At 59.8% G+C, this 14,836-nt stretch overlaps 3 protein-coding genes across 7 annotated transcripts; 1 reads left to right on the forward strand and 2 right to left on the reverse strand.

The window, feature by feature from the left end:
• The first annotated feature begins 669 nt into the window (after positions 1 to 669).
• ALKBH7 (alkB homolog 7) lies at positions 670 to 2,424 on the forward strand. The gene is made up of 4 exons (XM_006265608.4): positions 670 to 938; positions 1,512 to 1,685; positions 1,846 to 1,970; positions 2,104 to 2,424. The coding sequence occupies exons 1-4, from the start codon at positions 762 to 764 to the stop codon at positions 2,228 to 2,230; spliced, it is 603 nt and encodes a 200-aa protein (XP_006265670.1). The 5' UTR covers positions 670 to 761; the 3' UTR covers positions 2,231 to 2,424.
• Positions 2,425 to 2,814: 390 nt separating this feature from the next.
• On the reverse strand, positions 2,815 to 6,528 carry PSPN (persephin). The gene is made up of 2 exons (XM_059732325.1): positions 3,121 to 6,528; positions 2,815 to 2,922 (listed from the first exon to the last, which is right to left on the reverse strand). The coding sequence occupies exons 1-2, from the start codon at positions 3,553 to 3,555 to the stop codon at positions 2,848 to 2,850; spliced, it is 510 nt and encodes a 169-aa protein (XP_059588308.1). The 5' UTR covers positions 3,556 to 6,528; the 3' UTR covers positions 2,815 to 2,847.
• A 99-nt stretch (positions 6,529 to 6,627) lies between these two features.
• On the reverse strand, positions 6,628 to 14,599 carry GTF2F1 (general transcription factor IIF subunit 1). Of its 5 annotated transcripts, none has more exons than XM_059732318.1 (14): positions 14,521 to 14,599; positions 13,792 to 13,856; positions 13,270 to 13,316; positions 12,605 to 12,719; positions 11,744 to 11,937; positions 11,079 to 11,249; positions 10,485 to 10,663; positions 9,669 to 9,813; positions 9,496 to 9,557; positions 8,912 to 9,031; positions 8,664 to 8,737; positions 7,954 to 8,092; positions 7,641 to 7,770; positions 6,628 to 7,297 (listed from the first exon to the last, which is right to left on the reverse strand). In XM_059732318.1, exons 2-14 carry the CDS (start codon positions 13,801 to 13,803, stop codon positions 7,093 to 7,095), a joined length of 1,593 nt encoding a protein of 530 aa, XP_059588301.1. In that variant the 5' UTR covers positions 13,804 to 13,856; positions 14,521 to 14,599; the 3' UTR covers positions 6,628 to 7,092. The 5 variants fall into 5 exon arrangements, with proteins under 5 accessions (XP_059588301.1, XP_006265629.2, XP_059588300.1 ...); XM_006265567.4 differs by having other exon boundaries at positions 12,605 to 12,677; positions 14,484 to 14,591; XM_059732317.1 differs by having other exon boundaries at positions 14,484 to 14,591.
• Positions 14,600 to 14,836: the final 237 nt, after the last annotated feature.

Consider the following 14,836-nt stretch of genomic DNA (forward strand, 5'->3'; position numbering starts at 1 on the left):
GGGTAACCAGCTCCTCCCAGCTCTCTGCAGGCTGGAGCTGTGTCCCCTGCCCCCATCCTTGTAGGGCTTCCTCCAGCCTTTCTCCTACCTTGTGGGCCCCAATTAAGCTGGGAGTAGGGCACCTGTAAGTGCTTTGGGGGGGTACTCTTCCCATGATGCCACTGGGTAAGAGTGCTTTGAGCTTAGCCATTTCCTTCCCAGAATCCCCTGCTGGGGGGTTGTTTGAGGAGAAAGGTGACCTATGTCCTAATTTCCCATACTGCACTAGGCTATCATTTCCCCCCTCTGCTTATTTCCCAGTATGCCCTGGAGCTGCCCCTGCGCTCCCTTCTCACAATACCCCGAGAGGAGCCCCTTGTCCAACTTTCACACACAGCCCCAGGCACTACATTACCCACAATACCCCGTTGGAGGGGGGAACTCTTCCCCTTCCTTTCCCACAATGTTCTACTGGAACCTAGGTCCCCAACCTCCCCCACCCTACCCCGCGCGGGGCGAGAACGTTTGTTCGCAGGGCATTGTGTGGATTACGGTTCTCGCCCCGCGCGGGGCAGAGTGGGGGAGGTAGTACCTCAGTGTCCGCAGGGCACTGTGGGAGGTTTGGATGCTGAAGAACTACGTCCCCCACAATGCCCTGCGCGGGGTGAGACCACCCCCCCCCCCTTTGCGAACAAACGTTCTCGTCCTGCGCCCAGACCCTTCGGTACTGCGTCCCCCACAATGCCTCGCGCAAGGCGGCCTCCCTGCTCGCGCTTCCCGCTATGCCCTGCGCGGCAGCAACACTGTGGCGGGCGGCGGGCCCGGGCGTGGCGCTGCGGCTGCTGGGCCAGGCCGAGGTGCGGCCTGACTTCGTGAGCCCGGCCGAGGAGGCGGCGCTGGCACGGGAACTCGAACCGCAGCTACGCCGCCGCCACTACCAGTTTGACCACTGGGACGGGGTCAGCGGGGCTGGGGCACAGTCACGTGGGGAAAGTCACGTGACAGGTTGAGGGCAGTCACGTGGGGCTGGGGCAGTCGCGTGGGGCGGGGGAATGACTTAGGGGTGGGGGTAGCGAGGGTGGCAGTCAGAGGTGCTCATACAGGTTGCGCGTGGGAGCTGCGGGGGCGGGCCCATGGGCTGGGGGTAGCCAGGATTTGCCATATGGGGGGGCTGTGACTGGGGGGGGGGGGGTAGCCGGGAGGTGGAGGCTGCCATGGTTAATCACCAGGGAGGCAGTGGGTGGGTTGGGGGGAACCTGGGGGATATCCATGGGACAGCAGGGTCCTTCCATGGTGGTTGAGGGCTGGGGCCAGGGCAGAAAACCTCTGTAAGGTTGGGGCTAGCCTGGCAGGGTGCAGTTATCACTGCTGTGGGGAAATTGGTGGGTGTGGGGTCTGGTAGGGGAGCAGAGCTGGGTGTTCAGCAGGAGCCCATCCCTGGCCCTAGGGTTATGTGGGGTGCAGTGAGACTGGATCCCAAGGGAAGAGCTTCCCTAACCTCCCTGATTTGCCCCCCACTGTCTACCCCGCAGGCTATCCATGGCTTCCGGGAGACTGAGAAGTCCCACTGGAGCGCTGAGTGCCAGCAGATCCTGGAGCGGGTGCGGGCAGCTGCCTTACCCCCCAATATTCCCCACCTGGGGCCTGTGCACGTGCTGGACCTGGACAAGAATGGCTATATCAAGCCCCATGTCGACAGTGTCAAGGTGAGGGGTCAGGGGGGCCTCAGAGGGGGGTAGCCTCCATCCACATGCTGTTGTGGGCTACTAGAGCACCTTCCCCACCCCAAGTTGGTTACATTGTGGGGGCTCTCAGGGGCAAGCACTGCCTCTCTCTGACACCCCCTCCTCCCTGCCCTGTGGCCAGTTCTGTGGCTGTACCATTGCAGGGCTCTCCCTGCTGTCAGCCAGTGTTATGCGCCTGGTGAGTGAGGAGAACCCTGAGGACTGGCTGGACATGCTGCTGCCCCCCTGCTCCCTCTACATTCTCAGGTACCAGGACACTGTGGGCATGGGGAGGCTCCCAGTCTGTCTTCCGGCCCCTGCAGGCCTCTATCCAGTGGGCAGCACTGCCTGGGGAGCTGAAAGCCCCTGGAGCTGACCCCCTTTTTTCCTACCCTGCCAGGGGCCCAGCTCGCTACAACTTCACCCACCAAATCCTGCGGGATGAGGACTCCTTCTTCAATGGGCAGAGGGTGCCCCGGAAGCGGCGCATCTCCCTCATATGCAGAAGCCTGCCACTGCCCCCCTAACTTAGTGGGGGACAGGACACTCCAGATCCCAAGCCACAACAGAGGATGGTGGGGAAATGCACCCAGCTGCATCAGGCTAGGAGAGGGGAGGGGATCCTGTCCCCTCCTTGCAATTAAAGTCTGGCTTAATTTAGCCGGATGGGTACAGCTGCCTTGTTTGCACACGCCAGCTGATTAAAGCCAGGAGGTTGGAATGGCTTTGTCTCCTGTCTTCCCCTATCAACATATAACCACCCCTTGTCTTTGAGGGCTTACAGTTGTTCATTTTCTCCTGAGAGTTGCTGCTGTCTTAGGAGAAACCGAGTGCACACAGTCACGCTGCTTCTACCAGAGTAAAAATGCTGGCTCCAGGAATAAAAATGAACCTAGGAACTACCAGGGTCAAGGGTTAAATCTTTCCCAGGAGAGTCACTGTCTGCTATAAGACTCAGGGGTCCTAATACCTCCCCTCTGTCTCATTTGGGGCCCTATGTTTCTGGGGTGTGGATGGAGATGGCAGGGGGGGGACATTGGCTGAGAATAGGATGCTTTTGGAGCCCCCTGCCCCCAGCTGTTCTCCCCACAAACAGGCTCAGGCCTAGCACTCAGCTTCACACGTTTATTACCCCCACCCAGCTTCACAGAGCAGCCAGGAGCTCAGGCAGGGGGTCGCAGAGCTGGGAGGTGGGGGTATCTCCCTCATCCCCCATCACCTAGGTAGGGGACAGGGAATAAATACAATAACTTAGGGGTCCCCAGCAGAACCCCAGTGAGCAGAGAGCAGGATGGGGCTGGTGGGTTTGGAGTGGGGTGTGGGGGGGAAGAGAAGGCTAGGGAAAAAGGTTGCCTATCTTGGGGGGGGGTGGTACTCAGCCCACACAGCCGCAGGCAGCAGCCGAGAGCTCGCGCACCTCATGCCAGCGGTGCCCATCATCCAGGAAGGCAGCATCCTCATAGCGTGTGGGTCGGCAGCAGGGGCCCCCAGGAAGTTTGCCTTCACCCTGGGTGGGCAGGTCCCAGCCCTTCAAGGAGAGCCGGGCCAGGGCCAGGTCATGATTGGAACGGGTGCTGGGACAGCCCCCGCTGCAGTACTTGAAGAGCATCGTCTCCTCTGAGGCGTAGCCCAGTCCCAGGTCCTTGACCCGCAGTGCCAGGCTCCGCAGCTGGCACTCATGCTCCCAGGGCACCACTGCCTGTGCCCGCCGCCGGGGGCGTTGCTGGGAGCCCACCAAGGGCAGTGTGGTGGGGGCTGCAGGCTCTGGGGTCCCTGGAGAAGGGAGGGAGGCAGAGATTGTGCCAAGGACCAGGCATAGACTTTGATCCAGCTCCCCCCCACCCCCAACCATGCTCTGAGGTACCCTCTGTGCTCTGAGTGCCCTTGGCACTGAGTAGAGACCCCCCTACATGTCCTCTGGAATGCCCTCAGCCCTGTGGCATAGAGGACCCCCTCCCCCAATTCAAGGCAGTCTAGCTGCATTGGGCAGAATGGAACCCAGAACACTCCCCATCACCCTCCAGAAGTGCCCCATACCTGACACAGTGCCCCTGCAGGGGCCAGATCTGGGTACCAAAGTGGGGGAGCCTCACTTTGAGCCAGAAAGGAGTGTTGGGGTAAAGATGCCCCCCACAACCTCCCCTCCAGTGCGTAGCTCTGGGCAGACTGATGTTGGGGTGAGGGGCATGTGGTGGTGGGGGTTCAGAGTCCCCCCAGTACACAGCAGTCTGACCAGTGCTGAGGGGTAAGGGGACCTGTGGGTTGAGGGGAGTCAGCCTCTCCTCAGCCTCCAACAGTGGCAGCACAGATGGGGATAGCCCTGCCTCCCCCGTGTGTGTGTGTGTGTGGGGGGGGGGGGGGGGGTGGCATCCTGGGCACCTTGTGCCCAGCTCTGGTACTGAGGACCTGGGTGACACCCATAACCTGCATTCCCAGGACCCCCAGCTTGTCTCAGCCCCATGGCTCTGGTCCCCCCACAACCTGTCCCCCAGCTCCCAGGGTCTCACCAAGGGTCCTACCAGACAGGTCTCCAGCATCGCTTCCAGGCATGAGCAGCCCCTGGTGCCACGGGGCCCCTGCTGGCAGCAGTAGCACCAGGCACAGGCCACACACGAGCCGAGTCACCTCCATCTTCCCTGCCCACGTCTGCCTGGGCTGGGACAGTGGCCCCCTTTATTTATACCCATTTTGAGGTGGTTCCCTACCCTGCACTAAACCTGGCTGGTGGGAGGGTGTTAACCCTTTACATCCCTCACTGCAGTCAAAGGTGGGTGCAACAGGAACTGGAAAGTGCCTGATTCTCCCACCAGCCCTTGGGGGCATGATGGGTCTTGGCATTATTCCCACCCCCTGAAACCAATATTTTTATATCTATGGGCTACTGGGCAGTCAGACCATAGAGGGAGGCAAACACTATCCCAGAGATGGGTGCAAGAGCAGGAGGTGGCTCACGCATTGGCCTCAGCCATAATACCCCCCAGATTAAGAGGGCAGATTAAGCTGGCCCCTGCCCGAACAGGTTAAACCGGGGGAGGGGAGGGGGGGCTTGTTGAGGGAGGAGTGGAAAGGCCTGGCCTTGATTAGGGGGGGGGGGGGCACAATACAGAGTGGGTGGAAGCAGCTGGGGAGGGGGGTTGTCTGGCTGGCCAGACAGATGGAAAGGTGTTGGGGGGAGGGAAGAGGGAGGGGGGGTGTGAATCCAGGCCTGGCACTGGGTAATGCCCCTGGCAGTGACTTGCCTGTTGCCACCCCCCCCCCTCCAAGATCATTCACACACATTTTTGGCTAGGCCCAGGGAATGGAGTAAGTGCCCCACCTCAAACATGCACACAACCACCCCTGAAAAACAACGGTGCTGATGCCTCCCATTAGTCCCTGAAGTTTAGCCCCTGGCCCCTGCACGTATGTATGTGTGGGCACACATGTGCATGTGTGTGGTTGTGTACATAGATAATGAAAAGGGTATGTGTATACACATACACACGACCATGCACGCATGTACATACACATATATGTGTGTACATGGATTTGTGCATGTGTATACATAATTGGGGGGGTTGTCTGTATACGCACACATACAAGGTGTGTGCACGTACATGTATGCACATACATACACATCTGTCTAGCTGCACACAAGTATATAAAGTCTGTGTTGGGGAGGGGGTGGTAACAGACCTATGCATACAGCTAGGCATACCTATAATAATATAGACAGGAAGAGCGAGTGAGCAAGTGAATGTCCGTTGGTCTCTGTCTAATGCAGGGGCGGGCAATTATTTTGGGTGGAGGGCCACTTACTGAGTTTTGGCAAGCCATTGAGGGCTGCATGACAGGCAGCCAGGGGCAGATAAATGTTCATTTTCTACATTTTTTAGGGGCTCCGCAGGCCAGATAGAATGGCCTGGCAGACCATATCCAGCCTGCGGGCCACATTTTGCCCACCCCTGGTCTAATGGAGGTGTGGTATGTACATGTGTCTAGGTGTATATGTATGGGCTCATCCAGAGCCATACATTCCTCCAGGGTCTGCAGAGGCACAACTGCTCTTCCCCTCCTCAACACCTTCCCCACCCCCTCTGTTTCCCCAACTGGTTTAAGGTCCAGTCAGAGGAAGCTGTTTTGGTCCAGGACTGGGGAATTTCCCATTATGCAATGTGGTAGGGATGCTGGGTGGGGTGGGGCAGTGGCTGGGGCTCAGCTGCTTGCGGGGGGGGAAGCAGCCGTCTGGTTCATATCTCAGGTCTACACATGTGGAACAGGCCCAGCAGGGTAGGGGCTGGGTAGGGGGCAGTGCAGGGCTATATTGGACTCATTCTTTCCACTTGTAGCTCTGGCAGGGCCTGACCCTGGCTGGGAAGAGCCTGGCAGGGTGGTAAGGGAAGGGAACATCCTCAGCCTCCCACAGCAGGAGGCTGACGGACCAGGACATCCCCTTCCCCCTACTCTGGCCCTACCTGCCAGGGGCAGGCCAAAGCCAGTGCTTCTTGGCTGTGGGCCACAGGCTATATTTAGCCCCAGGAGGTGCCCGCCAAGCCCCTGCCGCGGGAGCTATGTGCAGAATGTCCAGGGCTGGGCTGTTGCCGGGGGGGGGCGCAGCAAGGCCTGGGTTCCTCTTCCCCCTGGTTAGACCCGGCAAGGATTCTTCACCTGCCATTCCAGTGCTTTTCCATAGGGAACAGGACCCCTGGGTAATAATGTAGCTACCTCTGGGGTGCAACAGCAACTGACCAGAAGCTCTCCACCTTGCTCCCCCCAACATCTAGGACAGGGTCCTGTCTATAGCCTGGCAGTGCCAGAGAATGATACTAAGAGGTTAGGGAGAGGCCAAGGGCCAGGACTCCTGGGTTCACCCCCTCCATTTCACCCCAATTACCAGCAGCACCCCACTACATCCCAGCCAGCCTCAAACAAGAAACCACTGGGATCCTACTTCCCACTTTATTGCAATACCATGACAAAAGCAGCCATGAGCCTGGAGCTCCCCACAAGCAGGCTGGAGTGCAGCAGGCATGGCTTGAGGGACAGATGCTGCCTGGGGAAACCCCCATTGCAGCCAGCCCCAGAAGAGCAAGGGGCTGTGGTCTGGGGAACCAGAGGGGGCGCTTTGCTTACTCCCCCCTGCCACGTACCCATGTCCATGGCAGTATCTACCCCAAGCTGGGTGATGTGGGGGGGTGCAGGGGGGACTGAGCACATGGGCAAAGAGCCCCTGGCTTGGCTCCCTGTATCCCTAGAACCATTTCTGCTCTATGCTGCAAGGGGCAGCACAGCATGCCCAGGCCCAGTTCCCTGCTCCCCCCCCGGCACTGTCTGCCCTGAGCTGGGGGATAGGAGACAGGTGGCAGGGCCAGGAGGGCACAAGCCAGGAGGGACCGGGGGGGGGCAGTGGTCACTCCTTGAGGAAGAAGTGCATCTTGTCATTGATCATCTTGCGCTCAGGGTTCAGGCGCTTGAGGATCTGGGCTAGGACATTGACCGTCTGCTCACTGCTTAGTCCCGTCTTCTTGGTCTGGAACTTCTTCAGCAGGTCCTTGGTGGTCATGGGCTTACGTGTCAGGTAGCGCCGCACCGCATCTTCCGTCAGCTGCACATCACTAGGGGCACCAAAGCAGGAGACTGGGGAGGTGAGCTGGGTGGGAGGAGTAAAACACCCCCCAACCCCACCCCAACTTTTGCCTAGGCAGCAAGACTCTAAGAACCCAGCTGAGGGGAAGGAGCTGCCTTCCCTTGCCCCATACCCCACCTTTCACCAGGCCTAGAGGCAGCCAGCCCCACCTGCTTGCCCCCATAACCACCTTCCTTTCCCCTAGGCTGGACCCCCAGTCAAACCCCAGCCCCACTCCCACCCCTAAAATTGACCCCCTACTTGCCCCCATTTCCACACTCTCCGCCCTCCCCACTCACACCAAGCCAGGCCCGGGGTCAGAGATGGCTTACCCGCTACTAGGCGTAGACTTGCCGGACTGAGGCTGGGGTGTTGACTTGCCCGACGTGGGCTGGGGGCCGCCAGCATCCAGCTTCAGCCGCTTAGCGGCTGGCAGGTCCCCAGAGCCTGCCTGCCGCTTGCCTGTGCCGGGAGCATGTAGGGGGGAGAAAGGTTAGGGACCTGGGGCAGGTGAAGGATACCCTAAGCTGCCCCCCACCCTACGTTCCAGCCCCCACCACCCGTCCTGTTGCTAAGGGCCTGCAGGCAGGCTCGTGTCCCCCACTTCCACCCCCATAGCTGCCCACCCCAGCCCCCAAGCCGTACCCTGCTCCAGCTTGTTGGCAGCAGCCCGCAGAGTGGAGGAGGTGCTTCCAGCATCTGCAGTGGGCGTCCCTGGGCGGCTGTTGCCACGGGAGCTACTAGCCGAGCCCTTGCGCTCCTTCTTGGGGGGCGTTTTCTTCTTCTGGGGTGGGGGGAGGAGTGGTGGTCTCAGCATCATGGTGAAGCCCAATCCTCCGTGCACTGCCCCGCCCCCCTCCATGAAGCCCCACCAGGCCCCAGGCAGGATGACCACCCCTGGGGTGCAGCTGGGCATAACAGGCTTGCATATGCATGCTTCCATGGGTATATGCATACTTGCACATACATGTGCACATACACTCATGCATGCAACTGCATGTGCGCACAGACATTTGCACCCACACAGGCTCATACATGCTTGCACACGCATGTTTTCACTCATGCTTGAAGCCACATGCATGCACACTTGCACATGTATGCATACATGCTCTCATGCATCCTTGCCCAGGCACATGCTCACATGTATGCTTGCATGTGCATGCTCATACACGTTTTGCACATGCAACCTTGCACATGCACACGTGGCACTGACAGCACAAGGAATCAGGGCAGGAAGAGGATGGAGAGCTGCATGCCTGGCTGGGAAGCCCAGGGACCTACTTCCTTCTCTCCCACCCCAGGAATGGGGCAAGAACCCTCTACATCCCTGCCCTTCCCTCCCCCAGGGCACTCACAGCCATGAAGAGGGCAGAGGATGTCTCACTGTCAATGTCGCTCTCCTCCGAGGTCTCTGACTCATCACTGCTGTCTGCAAAGCAGGCACCTAGCTCAGTGAGCCCTGGTACCCCCCACCCACACCCACAGTGGTGCCAGGAGAATGGAGTGGGGGAAGGAGCTGAGGGACAGAGGTGGGGGCAGAGCTTGGATCCAGTCCCTCCTGCCCTAGGCATGCCCTGTGTCCCCTGTCCCACACCCCTCCCACCTTTCTTTTTCTTCTTCTCCTGCGGGGTGGGTGCCTTCTTCTCCTCCTCCTCCTCCTCTTTCTCCTCTGGTGCCTTTTCCTCCTCGCTCTCCTCACTGCTCTCACTCGCCTCATCAATGCCTGCGGGGGGCACAAAGTGAGGGGGATGGGGTCTCAGTTGCAACTGTGTGCAAGCATCTGCATGACTATTTGTAATGAGTGTGCCTGTGTGCAAGCACAAGCAAGCAGGTGCGCAAGCATGTCAACTGAGAGCATGCAAGCATGCGCGTGTCCAAATCCATGTGGGCATGTCTGTGTGTAAATGAGCATAAAAATGCTTGTGCATGTGCAGGCATGTCAATGCAGGCACACCTACATGTGGGTGCATGTGAACACCTACTAGCTGAGTGTGCATGTGAACACCTGCATCCATGTGCACATGTATGCGTGTACAGGGGTGTGCACAAAAGCCTTGGGGGAGACAGTGGCAGCAAGCACCACTGAAAGCAAATGAGGCCTCAAGGGTGGGGTGTGGGGGGGTCTCCCCCTCCCAACCCCCTTGCCATCCCACTGCCTCCTTCCACAGACCCCCTGAGCCTCCCTACCTTTGGGCACATCCTCCTCCTTGGTCACCTTGGGCTTCCCCACATCCTCCTCCAGTGAGCTGCTGCAGGGTACAAGCACCAAGGCTGTGAGCCACCCACGCCAAAGCAGGGCACAGCACCAGGGCCCTGGGTCCCAGGGCCTGGGGGGGGTGGGGGAAGGGGCAGGGCCTGACCTGGAGGCATCAGACATGTAGTCGACCTCTTGGCCCTCAAAGTCGCCATCATCACTGTCCTCAAAGGCCTCGTCATCCGAGCCCTTCTTTTTCTTCTTCTTCTTGGTGGGTGCCGGCTTCTTCTTCAGCTTGGCTGCCTTCTCACCTGGCATCAGGGAAGTAGTGTGGGGGCAGGGTCAGGCTGGGCACCAGTGCTGGAACCTGTCCCTTGCTGGGCTCTAAGCCAGCACTCCTGAGTTCTCTGGATACCCATGATGGGGGGGGTGGAAAGTCAAGGTTGGCAGGTCTCCCATGCCTCAGCCCCAGCCTGCTCAGCAGATGAGGAGGTGGACAGGGACCATGACTCCTGGATTCCACTTGTGGGGAGGGGGCCAGAGCCAAGCCAGGCCCCAGGGACCCCCCCCCCCCTTGGATCCAGCTCAATTGACTATACAGGGGCTCCTGATACTGAACATGCTGGGAAGTATGGGGAGCTGGACCCAGAGCATGGGAAGGATTGGGGACCAATGCCAAGCATGCTGGGAAAGATAAGAACAGAACACAAGGCATGCTGAGAAGGATGGGGCACGACAGGGCATGCTGGGGAGGACAGGGCCTGGCCCAGGGAAGGCTGCGAAGGAGACCAGTGTAACACAACATGCTGGAAAAATGGGGGGACCAATGCTGGGCATGTGACACAGGGCATCCTGGGAAGGAAGTGAGCAGCAATGCCAAGCGTGCTGAAAAGGATGGAGGTAACACAGAGCATGCTAGGAAGGACTCCCCGGATCAGGGGAGGCTCCATCCAAGGGAGTGGGAGTAGGGCCAGGGCCTCACTGTCAGGGTCACTGAGCTCGCTCTCGTCCGAACTCATCTCCAGGTCCTCCTCCAAGTCGTGGATGCGCAGCTCACTGCCCTTCTTCTTGGTTTTCTTCTCCTTCTCCTCCTCATCCTCATCCTGGTCCTTGAGGCGCCGTTGCTGCATGATGCTGAAGTGGTTCAGGACTTTGTTCCGCCTAGGAGAGAAACCCAAACACTGGGTTCTCTCCCTGCTCTGGGAGGAGAGGGAGGGGAACTAGGGAGTTAAAACAGGGAGGGTGGGGAGCCAGGACGCCTGGGTTCCATCCTAGTACTTGGGGGTGGGGGTGCTATCCCCAGCCCAGGGCGGGAGCAGGGGCTAAGGGGTGAGAGCAGGCAGGGCTGGGAGCCCAGACTCCTCGGTTCTCTCCTCAGCTTAGGAAGGGGAGTAGGAGTCGGTGGGTAGGAGTGGGGGGTGCTGGGAGCCCATACACCTGTGTTTTCTCCCCAGCTTTGGAAGGGGGAAGAGGTTAGAACACTGGATGCCCGGTCTCCTGGATTCCCCAGGAGTGGCAGTTGGGCACCAAGGCGGAAGGAGAGGGCCTCGGACTCCTGGGTTCCTCCCCAGCTCACCGCTCCCACTCCTCCTCGGCCTCCTCGGCGGTGAGTGTGCGGTGCTTGGCCACAGGGGTGAAGTTGTACCAATGGTGCACGGGAAAGGCCTCGAAGGCGCCATCTGGGCACTGCGTGAAGATGTAGTAGGAGGCATTCTCTGTCACACCGCCTTTCTTCACACCCTTGTACCTGGCAGTGGGTGGGGAGGGGTGTCAGGGCATCCCAGGGAAGCAGTGCCAGTCCAGTCACCCAGGTTCTAGCCCCAGGACAGCGAATCCAATGGTTATAGCGGGGGGGACCCTGGATGCCTGGGTTCTGGTCCCAGCTAGCAGGGGAATGGAGCCTGCTGGTTAGACCAGGTAAGACTGGATGCTGGGTCTCCTGGTTTCCATTGCCTGCTTGGGAGAGGTGTGGGGATCTGATGGCAGAGCCTGAGAACCAGGATGCCTGGGTTCTAAGCCACAAGGGCTCTAGGCAGCGAGGCCAGTCATTACAGCAGACGGGGGGGGGGGGGATCCTGGGAGCCAAGATGCCTGGGTCCTTCCACTGACTCGCTGCACAGCCCCAGGGAAGCCTGTGCCCTCCCCCTGTGCCATGGAGGTGTCCATACTCAACCCCCCTCCCCTGTAACCCCATAAGCCTCCCCCCAGGAGCCTGGCCCAGCCCCAGCCACCCCTGCTCACTTGCGCCCAGCTTTGCCATTGACTTTGAGGATCCAGGGCTGGTCTTCGGCTTTGAACTCCTTGAGGATGATGCCGTACTTCTTCCTCCGTGCTTCCTCCCGCAGCTTCCGGTTGAACTCGCTCCCGGCCCCAGACTCAGGCAACTCCTCCTCCTGGTAGATCTTCTTGTTGCTCAGGTCTCGCTCCATCTTGGCCTGGGGGTGCAGGGAGAGGATGTCATGGCTTTGCTCCCACCCCCCCCCTGCCCTGCGGGCAACCCTCAACCAGAGTGGGATTAGGTAGAGATGGGGACGGAGGGGGGGGGGGACGACGACACAACGGGGACGACTGTTGGGGATGCTGGCAGCTTTATGGGCTGAGATCCAAAGCGATCCCAGGGGATCACAGTCATGGATGGAGAGAAGGGAGGTGCACATGGTGAGGTATATCATCCCATGCAACATAACACATGTATTTCCCAGGTAAAAGAAATCTAGAAGCTTTACTAATAAGCAATGGGCTCAGGGCTCAATGATTCAGCTCGAGATAGAAGCAAAAACAATCACCTTATTGGAATGCATCACAATTTGCTCCATCATGGGCAAATAGCGGGGCAGATTTGGGGGGGGGGGGGGGGGGTGCAATTGTCCCAGCCTCCCCGCTTGATTTCTGGTCCCCTAAAAAGCCAACTGCCTGGCAGTGACAGCAGCATTTCTATTCAGGCAGCAGTGAGGGAGTCCATTGACTGCAGACCCCCTGGATGTGCCTCTGGGCATGGCTGTGGCAAAGCCTGCCAGCAAGGGGCTGAAGGAGTCTCTGGGCACTATGGCAGGAGGCAGGGAGATGCCCTGGCAGGGATGGGGGTGCAGGTGGGGGCCCTACCTGTTGCCAGCTGGTGAAGTTGACCTTGTCGGCGGCATTGAAGGCCATGATGTTGTACTTCTTCGTCGTGTTCCTGCGAGGAAGGGGGCCATCATCCCCCATGAGCAGCAGGTGGCTGAAGGGGGTTCACCAGGGTAGCTGCAAGGCACTGCAAAGTGCCAAGCAGGGCAGCTGGTGCCAGGCTGGGGCTCTCAGTCATGCAGGGGGCATGGCCCAGGAAGCAGGGGCACCTGTCTCTCTCACAGGCATGACACAGTCTCCCCAGAACCCTGAAGCAAGGGAGTCCCGTACTGGGACAGGAGTGAGACCGTGGTTGCCCCACCAGCAAGCCTGGACTTTCAGTCCAGAGATTCAATCCAGAAGCAACTGGGAGAAAACTCAAGCTCCCCTCTCCAAGTCCCCTGAGGCAATAGCCAGCCCCTCCCCTCACCACCACCTCCCACCCCCAGCCAAGCCTGGCCCAAAGACAGAGGAAACATGGCTGTTCCCAGTGGTCCACACCTGGAGCTCCCAGCAAGAAGCCACGAGACATGGGCAGAGCCCTGGTGCTCACCCAGCACTGGGTAACATCCCAACTTCCTGTCCCTGCTCCAGGCAATGGATACAGCAGTGCGAACATGGGGAGGGCAGGAAAGTGGGGTAGAAGGCAGTGCCTAGAGACTTACTTGGGCACTCGGACCACATACTCTGTAACTGATTGGCTGCTGGTGCCCTGTGGAGAGAGTGGAGAGCAAGGGCTCATCCCAGAGTTAGTGCATGGAATACTACAGACACAGACATGCATACACACATGCACATGTAGACCCATGCACATGCTCACACCCACATGTGTGCAGCATATAGAGAAACAAAGAGGACTTGAATTCAACACAGGAAATGGGTTTCTGGTCTGCTCCATCCCCAAGGCACCACAGCGGCTGTGAGACAAGCCAGAGGGACACAGGGCAGCGATGCTGGGGCCAGGGCTTCTCAGCCCTCTCATTCTGGGTATCAAGGCTGATAAGCACTTGCAGTGAGCAGGACTCCCCTGTCCCAGGCTGCATGTGAGGGGTGGATGGGCACCGTTTTCTCCAGCCCAGGGGCAGCAAGAGCCTGAGTCTGTCAGCCAGATATGCCTTAGCCAAGGGGGCAGGGAGACCTGGATGGCTTGCAGCTCCTGTCTCAGGGGGACACACATGCAAACTCACCAGGGACGTCATGGCTGCAGCTGACACGGGGTCACACGTGTCCAACTAAGCTCCTGGAAAAGGGACTGAGAGAGGACAAGAACAATGATTTCAGGCTGCCACCGCTGGGGACCAGAGCCAGACACCCAGAGCTGGGGGTGGGGGGGTGACATGAGCACGGGGAGCCAAGCTGGAGGGGCTAGAAGCCCAGACACCTGGGTTCCCAGGTTGGGGGGAGGGGCTAGAGCAGGGCATGGGGGCTGTTACTGTAGTGACAGGGAAATCCCTTCGCCCCATAGACAAACAGGCCCCAGCCCTAGGGATCACCCGGCTTCACCCAGACCCCGGATGCTCCCGTGCTCATCTCTAATCCCAGTGACCCCTCCCCATGCCCTTCAACCCCAGTGACCTATGACCTCAGCCCCACCTAGATCCCAGATGCCCCTATGCTCTCCCCCACTACCCCAGTGACCCCCGCTTCCAGGCCACCACCCCTACTCTCTCTTCCTGCGCCCTTTGACCCCACGGACTTTGAGCACCAGCCCCACCCAGCCCCCAAATGCTACCTCCAACCCTGCCCTTTGACCCCAGCCCCTCTCACACCCAGTGACCCCCGACCCAAGACCCCTCCCCTGCTCCCCATGAACCCCTGAGGGAAGCTCTGTCCATTTATCCCCCGCGGCACCCTCCCCGTGACCTTTGCCCCCCCTCACCTTTCCCCCGCGCATGCACGCTGTAGGCCCCGCTCACCGAGCCCAGACCCCACTCGAACCCGCCGGGCGCCGCGGAAAGACAGACCGGAAGTCGCCACTTCATGCGCCGGAAGTGGGTGTGCCTGCGCGGATTGCTATGGGAACCGGCCTGGGCCTGTGCTGCCCTCGCGTCCTGGGGGCCGGAAGTGTCATAGTGGGGTGGGGCGGGTCTCCCCAGCCTTCCCCGGGAGAGTGGGGGCATTCGAGCCCCCCGAGGCCTCAGAGAGGGGGGAGCGGGGGCCCTGGGGTGGGGGACGGCCCCGGGAGGGGAGTGAGGGATCCCCAGGGTGAGGGGAGGTCTCAGGACGAGGGAG

The sequence above is a fragment of the Alligator mississippiensis genome, chromosome 8, assembly GCF_030867095.1.
Source record: "Alligator mississippiensis isolate rAllMis1 chromosome 8, rAllMis1, whole genome shotgun sequence".
NCBI classification, from domain to species: domain Eukaryota; kingdom Metazoa; phylum Chordata; order Crocodylia; family Alligatoridae; genus Alligator; species Alligator mississippiensis.

Coding starts and splice junctions, on each gene's coding strand:
- ALKBH7 (XM_006265608.4), top strand. CDS start 762: ATGCCCTGCGCGGCAGCAACACTGTGGCGGGCGGCGGGCCCGGGCGTG. Junction 939..1,511: donor AGTTTGACCACTGGGACGGG/GTCAGCGGGGCT, acceptor TCTACCCCGCAG/GCTATCCATGGCTTCCGGGA. Junction 1,686..1,845: donor CCCATGTCGACAGTGTCAAG/GTGAGGGGTCAG, acceptor CCCTGTGGCCAG/TTCTGTGGCTGTACCATTGC.
- PSPN (XM_059732325.1), bottom strand. CDS start 3,555: ATGGTTGGGGGTGGGGGGGAGCTGGATCAAAGTCTATGCCTGGTCCTT. Junction 2,923..3,120: donor ATGGGCACCGCTGGCATGAG/GTGCGCGAGCTC, acceptor TCCCCTACCTAG/GTGATGGGGGATGAGGGAGA.
- GTF2F1 (XM_059732318.1), bottom strand. Junction 11,250..11,743: donor AATGGCAAAGCTGGGCGCAA/GTGAGCAGGGGT, acceptor ACCCACTGCCAG/GTACAAGGGTGTGAAGAAAG. Junction 9,032..9,495: donor GGAGGAGGATGTGCCCAAAG/GTAGGGAGGCTC, acceptor TGCCCCCCGCAG/GCATTGATGAGGCGAGTGAG.